General features: G+C 43.8%; 1 protein-coding gene and 2 long non-coding RNA genes across 77 annotated transcripts in view; 2 read left to right on the forward strand and 1 right to left on the reverse strand.

The window, feature by feature from the left end:
- Positions 1-1,008: 1,008 nt before the first annotated feature.
- Positions 1,009-3,610, forward strand: LOC127916778 (uncharacterized). Of its 44 annotated transcripts, none has more exons than XR_008095888.1 (5): positions 1,009-1,064; positions 1,112-2,139; positions 2,184-2,227; positions 2,265-2,521; positions 2,850-3,610. It is a non-coding gene; the product is annotated as an uncharacterized LOC127916778 (long non-coding RNA). The 44 variants fall into 44 exon arrangements; XR_008095889.1 differs by having other exon boundaries at positions 1,112-2,102; XR_008095887.1 differs by having other exon boundaries at positions 1,112-2,021; positions 2,059-2,139; positions 2,184-2,521.
- A 270-nt stretch (positions 3,611-3,880) lies between these two features.
- Positions 3,881-5,428, forward strand: LOC127916779 (uncharacterized). 13 transcript variants are annotated; one of them, XR_008095926.1, is made up of 4 exons: positions 3,881-3,898; positions 3,943-4,142; positions 4,262-4,495; positions 4,543-5,428. It is a non-coding gene; the product is annotated as an uncharacterized LOC127916779 (long non-coding RNA). The 13 variants fall into 13 exon arrangements; XR_008095929.1 differs by having other exon boundaries at positions 3,983-4,142; XR_008095936.1 differs by having other exon boundaries at positions 3,884-3,898; positions 3,983-4,102.
- A 155-nt stretch (positions 5,429-5,583) lies between these two features.
- Positions 5,584-15,907, reverse strand: part of LOC118379616 (protein unc-80 homolog) — a 118,919-nt gene continuing 108,595 nt past the window's right edge. The window contains exons 63-70 of one of the 20 annotated variants that reach the window (XM_052499895.1): positions 15,271-15,382; positions 14,896-14,916; positions 14,462-14,667; positions 9,396-11,974; positions 9,259-9,332; positions 9,000-9,036; positions 8,815-8,851; positions 5,584-8,703 (exon numbers count right to left, since the gene is read on the reverse strand). In XM_052499895.1, the coding sequence (XP_052355855.1) occupies positions 11,366-11,974; positions 14,462-14,667; positions 14,896-14,916; positions 15,271-15,382 (948 nt within the window). In that variant the 3' untranslated portion in view covers positions 5,584-8,703; positions 8,815-8,851; positions 9,000-9,036; positions 9,259-9,332; positions 9,396-11,365. Of the gene's footprint in view, positions 9,333-9,395; positions 11,975-14,461; positions 14,668-14,895; positions 14,917-15,270; positions 15,383-15,907 lie in introns of all 20 variants that reach the window. The other 19 variants (XM_052499893.1, XM_052499891.1, XM_052499892.1 and 16 more) reach the window with 19 other exon arrangements.

A 15,907-nucleotide genomic window follows, 5' to 3' on the forward strand; every position in this document is an offset into this window, starting at 1 on the left:
TACTGGCTGTGTCTCAGTACTCAGTCCAATACTGGCTGTGTCTCAGTACTCAGTCCAATACTGGCTGCATCTCAGTACTCAGTCCAATACTGGCTGTGTCTCAGTACTCAGTCCAATACTGGCTGCATCTCAGTACTCAGTCCAATACTGGCTGCATCTCAGTACTCAGTCCAATACTGGCTGCATCTCAGTACTCAGTCCAATACTGGCTGCATCTCAGTACTCAGTCCAATACTGGCTGCATCTCAGTACTCAGTCCAATACTGGCTGCATCTCAGTACTCAGTCCAATACTGGCTGCGTCTCAGTACCAGATCCAAACTGGGGTCTCAGTACTCAGTCCAATACCTTCTCAAGACATGAGATGTAATCCGGGACTATACTTTAATAATGAGATACTAGTCCAAACATATCCCCTCTCAGTACTCAGTTGGTTTATTAAGTCAATACGGCTGTGTCTAGTACTCAGTCAATAAAGGCTGTTCTCAGTACTCAGTCCAATACGGCTGCTGTCTCAGTATCAGTCAATAAAGGCTGTTTATTCCAATACTGGCTGTGTCTCAGTACTCAGTCAATACTGGCTGTTCTCAGTACTCAGTCCAATACGGCTGTGTCTCAGTATCAGCAATAAAGGCTGTTCTCAGTACTCAGTCCAATACTGGCTGCATCTCAGTATCAGTCCAATAAAGGTTGTTTATTACTCAGTCCAATACTGGCTGTGTCTCAGTACTCAGTCCAATAAAGGCTGTTTATTAAGAGATACTGGCTGTGTGTAGTATCAGCAGGATAAAGGTTGTTTATTAAGAGAACTGGCTGTGTCAGTACTCAGTCAGGATAAAGGTTGTTTATTAAGAGAACTGGCTGTGTCAGTACAGGATAAAGGTTGTTTATTAAGAGTCCGGCTGCATCTCAGTACTCAGCAATAAAGGTTGTTTATTAAGAAACGTGTGTGTCTCAGTACTCAGCAGGATAAAGGTTGTTTATTAAGAGAACTGGCTGTCTCAGTATCAGCAGGATAAAGGTTGTTTATTAAGAGAACGTGTGTGTAGTATCAGCAGGATAAAGGTTGTTTATTAAGAGATACGTGCATGTCAGTACTCAGCAGGATAAAGGTTGTTTATTAAGAGAACGTGTGTGTAGTATCAGCAGGATAAAGGTTGTTTATTAAGAGAACGTGTGTGTAGTATCAGCAGGATAAAGGTTGTTTATTAAGACAACGTGTGTGTAGTATCAGCAGGATAAAGGTTGTTTATTAAGACAACGTGTGTGTAGTATCAGCAGGATAAAGGTTGTTTATTAAGACAACGTGTGTGTAGTATCAGCAGGATAAAGGTTGTTTATTAAGAGAACGTGTGTCAGCAGGATAAAGGTTGTTTATTAAGACAACGTGTGTGTAGTATCAGCAGGATAAAGGTTGTTTATTAAGAGAACGTGTGTGTAGTATCAGCAGGATAAAGGTTGTTTATTAAGAGAACGTGTGTGTAGTATCAGCAGGATAAAGGTTGTTTATTAAGACAACGTGTGTGTAGTATCAGCAGGATAAAGGTTGTTTATTAAGAGAACGTGTGTGTAGTATCAGCAGGATAAAGGTTGTTTATTAAGAGAACGTGTGTGTAGTATCAGCAGGATAAAGGTTGTTTATTAAGAGAACGTGTGTGTAGTATCAGCAGGATAAAGGTTGTTTATTAAGACAACGTGTGTGTAGTATCAGCAGGATAAAGGTTGTTTATTAAGACAACGTGTGTGTAGTATCAGCAGGATAAAGGTTGTTTATTAAGACAACGTGTGTGTAGTATCAGCAGGATAAAGGTTGTTTATTAAGACAACGTGTGTGTAGTATCAGCAGGATAAAGGTTGTTTATTAAGACAACGTGTGTGTAGTATCAGCAGGATAAAGGTTGTTTATTAAGACAACGTGTGTGTAGTATCAGCAGGATAAAGGTTGTTTATTAAGACAACGTGTGTGTAGTATCAGCAGGATAAAGGTTGTTTATTAAGACAACGTGTGTCAGCAGGATAAAGGTTGTTTATTAAGAGAACGTGTGTCAGCAGGATAAAGGTTGTTTATTAAGAGAACGTGTGTGTAGTATCAGCAGGATAAAGGTTGTTTATTAAGAGAACGTGTGTCAGCAGGATAAAGGTTGTTTATTAAGACAACGTGTGTGTAGTATCAGCAGGATAAAGGTTGTTTATTAAGAGAACGTGTGTGTAGTATCAGCAGGATAAAGGTTGTTTATTAAGAGAACGTGTGTCAGCAGGATAAAGGTTGTTTATTAAGAGAACGTGTGTGTAGTATCAGCAGGATAAAGGTTGTTTATTAAGACAACGTGTGTGTAGTATCAGCAGGATAAAGGTTGTTTATTAAGACAACGTGTGTGTAGTATCAGCAGGATAAAGGTTGTTTATTAAGACAACGTGTGTGTAGTATCAGCAGGATAAAGGTTGTTTATTAAGACAACGTGTGTGTAGTATCAGCAGGATAAAGGTTGTTTATTAAGAGAACGTGTGTCAGCAGGATAAAGGTTGTTTATTAAGAGAACGTGTCAGCCTGAAGTATCAGCAGGATAAAGGTTGTTTATTAAGAGAACGGTATCAGCAGGATAAAGGTTGTTTATTAAGAGAACGTGTGTGTAGTATCAGCAGGATAAAAAGGTTGTTTATTAAGAGAACGTGTGTATTGAATAGATATTATTTCAGGATAATGTCAGGTTGTTTATTAAGAGAACGTGTGTAAATAGCAGGATAAAGGTTGTTTATTAAGACAACGTGTGTTCTCAAAGTAGTATCAGCAGGATAAAGGTTGTTTATTAAGACAACGTGAGATAACAGTGTAGTATCAGCAGGATGAAGGTTGTTTATTAAGAGAACGTGTGTCAGCAGGATAAAGGTTGTTTATTAAGAGAACGTGTGTCAGCAGGATGAAGGTTGTTTATTAAGACAACGTGTGTCAGCAGGATAAAGGTTGTTTATTAAGAGAACGTGTGTAGTGTCAGCAGGATAAAGGTTGTTTATTAAGAGAACGTGTGTAGTGTCAGCAGGATAAAGGTTGTTTATTAAGAGAACGTGTGTAGTATCAGCAGGATAAAGGTTGTTTATTAAGAGAACGTGTGTCAGCAGGATAAAGGTTGTATGGTGAGAATGTAGCACATGGGGGATGTGGGAAACTTACTCCTCAGCCTGAAGTGTCACCACTTGTGCAGCCGAGTTGTTAACGCTTCGATGGCGCCGACTGGTAAGACGCTTCGGGAGGGCGGTCACGTGCGCTAGCGAAGCAGATGTCCTGGGTTCGAGCGTCCGTTTGAGCCCGATCAGGAGGAAGCGGTACTCGCTGAGTAAGCAGAGTGACGTCAGTTATCAGAATGCTGCTGTTACCTTGGTTTACCTCTATGAACTGAACTGGAAAAGAAACTGAATCAACTGTCAAAGGACTTCTGGCCTTTTCTCTGCTTAAAGCACATGATATCATAATGTCTGGTATGTGAATATTGAATAAGATATTATTTCAGAAAATGTCAAGGTACATGTATATAAGAATATTATATACTTTGACGTGTCCATCTATTTAAATATTTTAACAACAGTGAACACTAACCTGGTGTTTGTTGGTTGAAGCCAAACCCAATTTAATGATGGTATATTTAGACATTTAAGTCATTGAGGTAAACCCACTATGATGGTATATGGAGACAAGGTATGAAAACCCACTATGATTCTACATTGTGACAGCAGGTTGAGGTAAACCCACTATGATGGTAATAACTATGATGGTATATGTCAGCAGGTTGAGGTCACCCACTATGATGGTATATGGAGACAGCAGGAACTGAGATAAAGTCATATGATGGTATATTCAGCTTTATGGTTTTAATAAAAACTATGATGGTATATGGAGACAGCAGGTTGAGGTTCCCACTATGATGGTATATGGACACAGCAGGCTGAGGTAAACCCACTATGATGGTATATGGAGACAGCAGGTTGAGGTAAACCCACTATGATGGTATATGGAGACAGCAGGTTGAGGTAAACCCACTATGATGGTATATGGAGACAGCAGGTTGAGGTAAACCCACTATGATGGTATATGGAGACAGCAGGTTGAGGTAAACCCACTATGATGGTATATGGAGACAGCAGGTTGAGGTAAACCCACTATGATGGTATATGGAGACAGCAGGCTGAGGTAAACCCACTATGATGGTATAAGCAGACAGAGGTTGAGGTAAACCCACTATGATGGTATATGTAGACAGCAGGCTGAGGTAAACCCACTATGATGGTATATGGAGACAGCAGGTTGAGGTTGACCCACTATGATGGTATATGGAGACAGCAGGTTGAGGTAAACCCACTATGATGGTATATGGAGACAGCAGGTTGAGGTAAACCCACTATGATGGTATATGGAGACAGCAGGTTGAGGTTGACCCACTATGATGGTATATGGAGACAGCAGGCTGAGGTAAACCCACTATGATGGTATATGGAGACAGCAGGTTGAGGTAAACCCACTATGAATGGTATATGGAGACAGCAGGTTGAGGTAAACCCACTATGAGGGTATATGGAGATAGTAGGTTGAGGTAAACCCACTATGAGGGTATATGGAGATAGTAGGTTGAGGTAAACCCACTATGAAGGTATATATAGACAGCAGGTTGAGGGCTATGTTATGAAACCAGTTAGCCAGACTACTGAAAAGCGCACTCGCTTTGTTAGGGCCCTGGGCTGTTCAACTCTGGTCCTGGAGGGCCAAAACACTTCTGGTATTCATCCTTTCCTTCTAATCAGGGACTGTTTCAGACCTGGGACATCAGTTGCAGGAGCGGACTGGCCATCTGGCATTTCAGACAAATGCTATATGGGTTTGTCCAGCCCAGTGAGCCTGTCTAACCATTTTTTCCTGCAAAATGATCATTATTTGGTTAGTAATAGGGGCATCAAGGCTAAAAAGAGAGTCGGTGTGGTGGTATCGAGGAAAAATTTGTGTTACAAATGTCAGAGACAATGTCTGGTCCCAGTCCGCCCCTAACCAGGTGAGTGTAATTCATTACCAGGTGGAAACAAAAACAAGTGTTTGGGACCTCCAGGACCAGAGTTGAAGAGCCCTCTAGGGTCTACAGTATATACAGTATAACCTGATAGTGTTTGAAGAAGACGTAAGAGTTGAGAGTTAGTGGACAGGTATGGTCTGTGTACCTCAACACAGGAAGCTTATCAGATATAGTGGAAAAAATGGTCTCAGTTCCAGTCTGCTTAAGGAGTGGCTCTCCCATAGGCACCAATGCATTAGCAGCTGGGTCTGGTCTGCTTAGTTCACTTACTCTATATGAGCTTACCTTCTCCAGCTTCTGACCTGACTGGCACTGTTGAAGTCTTTAACCAAAGACAGCCAGGCCCTTCCTTTAATCAACTCCAATCAGGAAATTGTTTCAGAGTATCCTTTCTACTGCCATCTGTGGGTGATTGTGTGGTAGTTTTATCTGAACTACAGTAAATGCCCTCTAAACTGACATTTAGTTGGCAGTTAGTGACAGTTCAAGATATTACAAGAGAAGGAAACAATTAGGGAGGGAAAAGAAACAACATTGTATCCATTTATTCTTTAAATATTTCATAAATACTTTGATATATCTATATTTTAGAATAGATTGAGAACACAGGACAAGACAATCATTTGAAATAAATATCTTAAGTATATAATATGATATATTTCTGAGTCCCACAGAGGAAAAAATATATGTCGATGGAACCATGATTGAATATGAACAAATGCTGATGTTAATATATATTTGGAGAAATAAAATATCAAAATATAATATATGTATCTAGGCCATAATGTCACTTCCACTTCCCACCTGAGGAGTCTGGTGGGAGGAGCTATAGGAGGACAGGCTTCCATTCCAGCCATTACAATGAGCCTGTCTTCCTATAGCTCCTCCCACCAGCCTCCACTGCTAACCACCCCTGGGGGCCCCTGCATTTGACACAAACACACTTCTGAATATCTCACAGCTCCACCATACAGCAATATATCTTTATTTAACTAGGCAAGTCAGTTAAGAACAAATTCTTATTTTCAAAGACGGCCTAGGAACAGTGGGTTAACTGCCTTTTTTCTTTACCTTGTCAGCTTGAGGATTCGATCTTACAACCTTTCAGTTACTTGTCCAACGCTCTAACCACTAGGCTACCTGCCGCCCCTAGCATGTGGATAGGACTTTGAGGTAAACTTCCTAGTTTATGGAAAAATTATTCCCAGAGCCAGAACAACACAGATCCAGCTATCCTCCATAACATGTAAGAAAGAGAACTAAACTAAACAAACTAGAAACATATTTCATTGCGACGAACATCATCAATTGACAAATTGTCCACAGAATGTTACGCACACGTTAGTTATGAGTTGGCAATCATCTAAAAATATCATTTTCTGATTATGTTTAAAGCAATACAGTGTGCTTACCGGTACTACAAATTGTAATTGACAATGCAATAGAACTCAGGTCTCCAAATTCTGGTAACTTTCCTCAAACTCCTGATATACTAGTTGGAAGAGTCAAGGAATCCGAAAGTAATAAACAAGAAATCCGGGAATCCTCCAACCAAGATTTCTGGAAAACCTGGTTCTTTTGGAAAAGTTCGACATTTTGCAATCCTAAATAGATCGCTCACCCAAGGACAGCTCCGCAGCAGAGAGCATTGGCACTACACACACGGACAGACACTGACCGTTAGCACTGACAAGACAACACATGTCCACAGGGACACCAGAATATGTCGCCTACAGTATAATTGGCTTATACAGTATAATAGACTTTTGTACTATCCCCCGTGGTTCTAGAATGAACTATAGTGATATTATCATTGAAATAGAATCCCCTCTAACGATATGGGCACTATAGATCTGATAACCAGCCTCTGTGGGAACTACACAGCAGTACATTTAGATCACACACAGAAGCAGACACAGCTATGAGACCGACTCACAGTGCAATAGTCATATGTGCATTATGGCACCTATTCATATCACTACTAATGCTTCTGCACTGATGCCGTCAAACAGGGGGAAATGGTAGAAGATATTCAGGATTCTTCCTTTCACATATAACTGAGTGTACAAACCATTAGGAACACCTGCTCTGACCAGGTGAATCCAGGTGAAAGCTATGATCCCTCATAAATCCACTTCAGTCAGTGTAGATGAAGGGGAGGAGACAGGTTAAAGAATGATTTTTAAGCCTTGAGACAATTGAGACATGGATTGTGTATGTGTGCCATTCAGAGGGTAAATAGGCAAGACTAATGATTTAAGTGCCTTTCAAGGGGATATGGTAGTAGGTGTCAGGCGTACCGGTTTGTGTCAAGAACTGCAACGTGTCTGGGTTTTTCACACCCAACAGTTTTTTGTGTGTATCAAGAATGGTCCACCACCCAAAGGACATCCAGACAACTTAACACAACTGTGGGAAGCATTGGAGTCAACATGGGCCACCATCCCTGTGGAACGCTTTCCACAACTTTCAGAGTCCGTGCCTCGACGAATTGAAGCTGTTTTGAGGGGGAAAAGGGTGTGCAACTCAATATTAGGAAGTTGTTCCTCATGTGTTTTACACAGTTTAGTTCATAACTACATCCTCTTTTCACTGATCTGGTGCAAAACCAACATGAACCAGAAGATAGTAGACTGCAGCACACCCATCTCAGGTTTGGACTGTACCAAGCCCCATGGCACATAAGGGGACCTCAGTCAGGGAACAGACCATTATCAAGGAGCTGGAGGGGTCCTCCCAGTTCTCTAGTTTAAGGCATAAGTTGAACAAGGAGGTATCCTAACTGCTACAACTCAGAATCAGGGATATTGTGGGCATAATGTTTTGAGTACTAGAAACCTTTCTTCAAGACATTGAAAACACAACAATAAAAAGCATCATTATAAACTCTGACATTACTGGGACATACTAATAATACCACGGTGCCCATAACCAGTTACCTATTCTTTATGCATGATGCTTTCAGTACAACAGAAGGTCAGTATTACGTTGGAGGCTATTCAAAACAGAACCTGGATTTGGTTACACATAAAACAACATCCATCCACTGGGACAAAACTGCTTGTATCAACATTGTTTCCACGTCATTTCAACCAAAATAATCAATGTGATGATGTTGAATCAACTTATTTTTACCCAACTTTTAACCGTTGAAGTGACGTATGTGCCCAGTGAGCTGTTAGTTGTGGTATGATAGTTTTACATTCATCATACTAAATTAAGACCTTTACCCTCGAAGGGGCGAAACCTAACTTTTACAAAATGTCCACTTAGTTTCCCATTGACATCAATGCACGACTAAGGGCTGGACTCAATCCGTATCGTAGAAGTTCTGTGTTGTAGCCTGTTTGACATTTAAAGGCAAAGGTTTCCCGCGTTAGTGGAGACTGCATTCACAGCAAACGCTACTTATGTCGGCTCAATCTGAAATTACCTTCACATTTCAAGCGTGCTACAATGCTGAACCTCAGCTATATGGAGACCCTAATTTTACTTCAGTTGATGTTAGGATTATCTTCCAAGTATGACCTGCCCCAATTATAGTGCTTTGGACTCTTCTCATCTAACAGACTCAACCTCCATAAAGAGCCTCTTCTCATCTAACAGACTCAACCTCCATAAAGAGCCTCTTCTCATCTAACAGACTCAACCTCCATAAAGAACCTCTTCTCATCTAACAGACTCAACCTCCATAAAGAGCCTCTTCTCATCTAACAGACTCAACCTCCATAAAGAGCCTCTTCTCATCTAACAGTCTCAACCTCCATAAAGAGCCTCTTCTCATCTAACAGTCTCAACCTCCATAAAGAGCCTCTTCTCATCTAACAGACTCAACCTCCATAAAGAGCCTCTTCTCATCTAACAGACTCAACCTCCATAAAGAGCCTCTTCTCATCTAACAGACTCAACCTCCATAAAGAGCCTCTTCTCATCTAACAGACTCAACCTCCATAAAGAGTCTCTTCTCATCTAACAGTCTCAACCTCCATAAAGAGCCTCTTCTCATCTAACAGACTCAACCTCCATAAAGAGCCTCTTCTCATCTAACAGTCTCAACCTCCATAAAGAGCCTCTTCTCATCTAACAGACTCAACCTCCATAAAGAGCCTCTTCTCATCTAACAGACTCAACCTCCATAAAGAGCCTCTTCTCATCTAACAGACTCAACCTCCATAAAGAGCCTCTTCTCATCTAACAGACTCAACCTCCATAAAGAGCCTCTTCTCATCTAACAGACTCAACCTCCATAAAGAGCCTCTTCTCATCTAACAGACTCAACCTCCATAAAGAGCCTCTTCTCATCTAACAGACTCAACCTCCATAAAGATCTAACAGTCTCAACCTCCATAAAGAGCCTCTTCTCATCTAACAGACTCAACCTCCATAAAGAGCCTCTTCTCATCTAACAGACTCAACCTCCATAAAGAGCCTCTTCTCATCTAACAGACTCAACCTCCATAAAGAGCCTCTTCTCATCTAACAGACTCAACCTCCATAAAGAGCCTCTTCTCATCTAACAGACTCAACCTCCATAAAGAGCCTCTTCTCATCTAACAGACTCAACCTCCATAAAGAGCCTCTTCTCATCTAACAGACTCAACCTCCATAAAGAGCCTCTTCTCATCTAACAGACTCAACTTCCACAGGACAATAACAACCACCCAGTGTGTCAATTGTCAATAAATCAAACCTAGAAACCCCAAGAGGATAAATATTTTATAAATAATTATGTCAATATATCCATCTATTAATAAATAAACATTCTGGTTTCCCCCCCCTTTTCTCGCCAAAAAAAGGCAAAGGTTGAGTCATGCGTCCTCTGAAACATTAGCAGCCAAACCACGCTCCTTAACACCCACCCACTTAACCCGGAGGCCAGATGCACCAATGTGTCAGAGGAAACACCGTTTAACTGACTTCTAATGTCAGCCTGCAGGTGCCCGGCCCGCCACAAGGAGTCACTAGAGCACAATGAGCCAAGTAAAGCCCCCCCGGCCAAACCCTCCCTAACCCAGACCACGCTGGGCCAATTGTGCACCGCCCTATGGGACTCCTGGTCACGGCCGGTTGTGACACAGCCTGGGATCGAACCCGGGTCTGTAGTGACGCCTCACTGCAATGCAGTGCCCTAGACCGCAGTGTGGCCACCTGGGAGGCCACTAATATATTATCCTAATGACAAACATACTATGCCTCTCTGCAATACTTTGACAATTATATATATTAAATCTTTCTTTAAAATAGTCTTCAGGATTAAATATAATACATTTCATAATATTATATAATATCATAGCTAATATACATTTAATTTCTCTAGTCAACAGTTTACCCTTCAGCAGATTCACTGTAAACAGTCCTTGGGAGGTGACAAGGTCAACCAAAAGGTAAACAGATGTGTTTGTAGCAGCCAATGGCTGGAAACACTCTCCCTTCTCTTTTCAATAGACCACAACAAATAGAATGTGATCTACCTAGCAACAGTAACAGTCCCACTTGATCACCTGTTGGGACTCCATGGATTAATCCACCCTGACGTGTGAAGAAGGCATGTTGATTCTGCATTTGATTTGAATACTTTGGTATGAGATGGGTTAAAATGTCACAGGTGAGGATGTACTGTCACTGGTACTATAGACATAGTGAAGTATGGATTTCATCTTGGTGCTCTAACAGGACAGAAGAGAGTAGAGAGAGAAGGGGAGAGAGGGGCAGGGGGGTGGGCAAGAGGAGAACACTTAACAGGTATTGGTCCTTGGCCCTGTTCTAATACTCTAAAGATGCATCTTTCCTCCCTTCTTTTCTTGAGGTAATCACTAACCTAACGTGATTGGATAGGTGAGAGCAAGGATTCTACTGCACTGATTTCACCAGTCATTTTATGTTAGATCAGATCAAGGAAGGGAGGATGCATTTTTATTTTTAGAGTATTCCAACAGGTTCATTTTTCAAGCGCCCTCTGACCTCCATTATCTAGAAGGATACAGAGTTATCAGGCAGCTCAATGTCTAAACACAGACTCCAAAGATATAGAAGGGGACCGACACAGAGAAGCTACCCTGCCAGGGTCATTACTAGGGCCAGGAGTTTCCCCAGCCGGACCATGTGATTTAACCTAAAGGGTCAAAACTCTGGGCCCTAGTTATAGCCTACGTCTGTAGTTTAGAGCCTTGTAACTAGGGCCAGGACTTTTTCCTAGTGCAGTCACGCAAGTTCAGTCAGGGAAAAACTCCTGGCCCTAGTTATAACGTTACGTTACGAGTTTTGTTACTGAAATGTTAACAAAACGTTACTGAAACGTTACAGGGACGCTTCTCAGACGTGGGACTCATCCAGGTCCAGGTCGACTGGGGAGATGGGGAGGGGGGAGCGGCGGGGGGGCAGGGCGGGGGAGTGGTGTGGGGCCAGGGCGGGCAAGCGGCGGGGGGAGAGCAGGGGGGCGAGCAGGGGGTTCTCTGTGCCTCCATTGTCCTCTGAAATGTGGAGGAGGGTGTCTGCGTTCCTCCCCAGCAGGGCAGTCGTGTCCTCGTCCTCAGGGCTCTCGGGGGTCTGATGGGAGGACGGACCAGGATGGAAGAGGTGGGTGGGGGGAGCGGGGGGTCGGATCCCCAGGATCGGCAGAGGGGGGAGGGGAGAACAGGTGCGAGAGATGGAGAGAGGTGGATGAGGGAGAGGAGAGCAGGAGGAGGGTGGGGTGGGGGTGGGGGTGGAGGCGCGGGAGATGGGGAGAGGTGGAGGAGGGAGAGGAGAGCAGGAGGAGGGTGGGGTGGGGGTGGAGGCGCGGGAGATGGGGAGAGGTGGAGGAGGGAGAGGAGAGTAGGAGGAGGGTGGGGTGGGGGTGGAGGCGCGGGAGATGGAGGGCCGAGGAGAGAGGCTGCTGCGGAGGCCCCACTGTTCTCGTTTCTCCTTGCTCTCCATCGATAACTAGAACCAGGAAACAAGTGGGAGAAGAGTGATATTTCAAAGACTTACTTAGTCCATGCTGTTAAATATAGAGAACTCACATTCATTCCCATCTCTCTCTGTCTCTTCTGGAATGAGTGATGACTTAAATGAATAATCCTCTCAAAACCACTAATTAATATGATTTATAGGGTTAAACAACACTAATATGGGAGAAAAAACATTTTGAGTGAAGAAATGTGTAATTTTTTCGTTATAATAAGGTTGGTAGCAACATGTGAAAATTGTTGTGGAAATCTTGCACCTCAATCCGACTAGAAAACCTATAACGCAATGATCTCTCGCTGGGCTTTTTTACAGTCTATGCTAGGTAGCTAGCTAGCAAACGTAGCTACACACAGTAATACCAAAGTAATTGTCAGTGTGTGAAGTAGCTAGCTAGCTGAAAAAGTCTACAATCTCACCATGTCCAACCCATTCATTATATGTATATGCTTTCACCTGCAGATTGTCTACCTCGAGGAGTGGAGGGTCTTAAATTGCTATGGCTACGGCCCTTTCCCATGCTTTCCCACCAGGGCAGAACAAATGCCCCCCTCTCATTGAAGCCACGGAAGTTCAAGGCACTGTTAGCAGAAAACAGGATCCCCCATGATAATGAATGGAAAAATTGCGATCTTCGTGGTCAGTCTTCATGTAAATAAAAAATTGTTTCAGAAGACAGTCATGGTACCAATAATTGTTTCTAATATACTAGATGTATGTGCTCTAACTGATTCTTTCAAAATCGCACACAGAAGAAGTTCTAAGGATAATTGAGTTGCTAATGGCAACTTGCCCTGTTCGGCCTTCTACTGGAGTTCATCAATGAGAGTGGGCAGCACTGAGTTAACTTATCACTTCCTGGAGTAGCATGTTGTCTCCATGAGAAGCCATTTTAGGAGGTCCATTGCAGCCCTTTTTATCTCAATATCAAATCATTTCTGGGTCACAATTAAGAATGTTTTCAATTAAAATGGTCAAAACGTAACAAAAATAGCTTCTCAGCAAAGAGACATTTCTACATCAAGAATTTTGCTAGGACTGCCTGGGAGCTGTCTGAGTGGGGAAGGGGAAACGGAAAACTAGCTATTATTGGCAGAGAGGTTTGGAACTCTTTCTTATTGATGTCAACAGGCAGGCCAAAACTCCATCCCACTAAAACAGGAAGACATTTCAGGAGGTCTTTACAAACAGCTCTTACAGTAAAGGGGCAATATCATCATTTTCACAGTATGATTACAACCTCAGTGTGGAAATATATATAAAACACATTTTTGAATGTACTGGGCCTCTAACCTTCAATGCTCCCTCCTCGCCCTGGCCTGTGTCTGTCTCTGTGGTAAATAATGAAGGGTACATGAAAAGACAACGCCCGTTTCTCCTCTCCCTCCTCGCCCTGGCCTGTGTCTGTCTCTGTGGTAAATAATGAAGGGTACATGAAAAGACAACGCCCGTTTCTCCTCTTCCTCCTCGCCCTGGCCTGTGTCTGTCTCTGTGGTAAATAATGAAGGGTACATGAAAAGACAACGCCCGTTTCTCCTCTCCCTCCTCGCCCTGGCCTGTGTCTGTCTCTGTGGTAAATAATGAAGGGTACATGAAAAGACAACGCCCGTTTCTCCTCTTCCTCCTCGCCCTGGCCTGTGTCTGTCTCTGTGGTAAATAATGAAGGGTACATGAAAAGACAACGGCTCCTCTTCCTCCTCGGGCCTGTGTCTGTCTCTGTGGTAAATAATGAAGGAGGGAGAAGAAACAACGCCCTTTTCTCCCTTCTTATTTACCACCCTGGCCTGTGGTCTCTGGGTAAATAATGAAGGGTAGAAAAGACAACGCCCGTTTCTCTTTTCCTCGTACCCTGGCCTGTGTTACCTCTGAGAAATAAGGCCAGGGTACATGAAAGAGACAACGCCCGTTGCCCTGGCCTGTGTCTGTCTCTGTGGTAAATAATGAAGGGTACATGAAACAACGCCCGAATCTTTCCCTTCCCCTGGCCTGTGTCTGTCTCTGTGGTAAATAATGAAGGGTATCCCCATTTCTCATCTCCCTGGCTGCCCTGGCCTGTGTCTGTCTCTGTGGTAAGTTTTAAAATGAATTTATGAAATCTGATGTCTCCTTGTCCCTGGCCTGTGTGACTCTGAACCTTATCATAGAAATGAATACGCATTACAACATGATTTCCTGATTTCAAATCAAATGAAATACAATTTACCAGACAAACCACATAGAAATTAAATAATCAAATAGTTATTTTACCCACTTATAGAGCACCACAATGAGAGGAGTTTCATGAGTTTCATGTCTGGAGTGGATTATCACTTTATGCCTAATTTACACCCTAAGAAAGTTCAAAATGCAAGCTATGCAAAATGGCCGTTCTGCGTACCTTCTTACCAAGTAAACATGATACAAACTACAGAAGCCTGTGAGAATCAACAATGTCATAAAACATCCTTACTCCCCCAGTCGTACCTGTTTCTTGGCAGGGCTGTGGAGGTCAGCTTTGACGGTGGCCGAGGATGAGGTCCCAGGGGCAGCAGGGGGAGCGATTGGAGGGGCCGGGCTGGCCTTCCTGCCCTCTGGGGGCGCATTGGCGCCACCGGGGTCGGGGGACTTTGCCTGAGCCTGCTGGCCCTCTGTGAAGGTGACCACCCTCTTCTGGTCCCACCCGTGGGTTGCTGAGGAGACATCACAGTCATCACATACACAGTCCATCACAGCGCCACCTTGGGGACTAGCGGACACACTACAACTACCAGGGGTGAGGGAGAGGAGTGGAGGGGGCGGGAGCGGGAGCGAGGGGGGGATGCAAGACAGACATGCAGAGCAACGTATCAGTTGAGAGGTTTCAGAGACAGGGCGTTGTTACGTTGCAAGAGGAGAGGGGGGAAGTATAGGTGTCTCACCTTCGCAGTCCAATAAAGTTTCTTTATTTCGAATCGAAACAAAGGCATAAACAGAACACAGAATGAACAGAGTCAGTTATTGGGGTCGGAGGTGACGGGATAAAGACACATTGGAACAGAGACACATTGGAACAGAGACAACGGTTGTGAATGAGGAGGATCGGTACATGTCAGTTCAAGTCAATACAGTTGGAGGAGTCAGATTGTCAGAGATGCGTTCATGAGCAACGGAGTATTAATAGTTAATATCCCAAAGTCTGAATGTGAACTGCAGTGTGCTTGATCTGAAGTGTAGGGCAAGTTTGCTATTGTTACACAATCTCTTTCACACAACAGACACACACACACACACACACAACAGACACACACAGTTACCCAGAGGTTTGTTCTTGGGCTGGATGCTCCTGCGGGTGGCGGAGAGTCGGGCTCCAGAGCGACCTGGTCCTCGCGCCTCACTCTTCGGAAGAGACAGCAGGGGGCGTCGCAACTGCATTGAAATATCAATCAACCCAATCCACATATCATTTCCACTGTGAATGTCAATGGGGATAGCCTCTTCATCATTATCCACAATTAGGGACATCGTTTTCCCTCACCATGTGACAAGACCAGGGCTGCGTTCACTACGCAGAAAATGTAGTGGAACATTCAATGAAGCGGAAACAGTGCTGTACTGAACGACCTGGGAAACGGGGAGGGGTTGTGTGTTCAAAATGCACTGCTGCCCTTTAAATACTTCACTCATTGCTTCAGCCGCACCCCGATACACCCCACCACACCCGATACACCCCACCACACCCGATACACCCCATCGCACCCCGATACACCCCACCACACCCGATACACCCACCGCACCCCGATACACCCCACCACACCCCGATACACCCACTGCACCCACCCACCACCCGATACACCCCACCACACCCGATACACCCCATCGCACCCCGATACACCCACTGCACCCCCGATACACCCCACCACCCCGATACACCCCACACTGCACCCCGATACA

The sequence above is a fragment of the Oncorhynchus keta genome, chromosome 37 (assembly GCF_023373465.1).
Source record: "Oncorhynchus keta strain PuntledgeMale-10-30-2019 chromosome 37, Oket_V2, whole genome shotgun sequence".
Classification (NCBI taxonomy): Eukaryota; Metazoa; Chordata; class Actinopteri; order Salmoniformes; family Salmonidae; genus Oncorhynchus; species Oncorhynchus keta.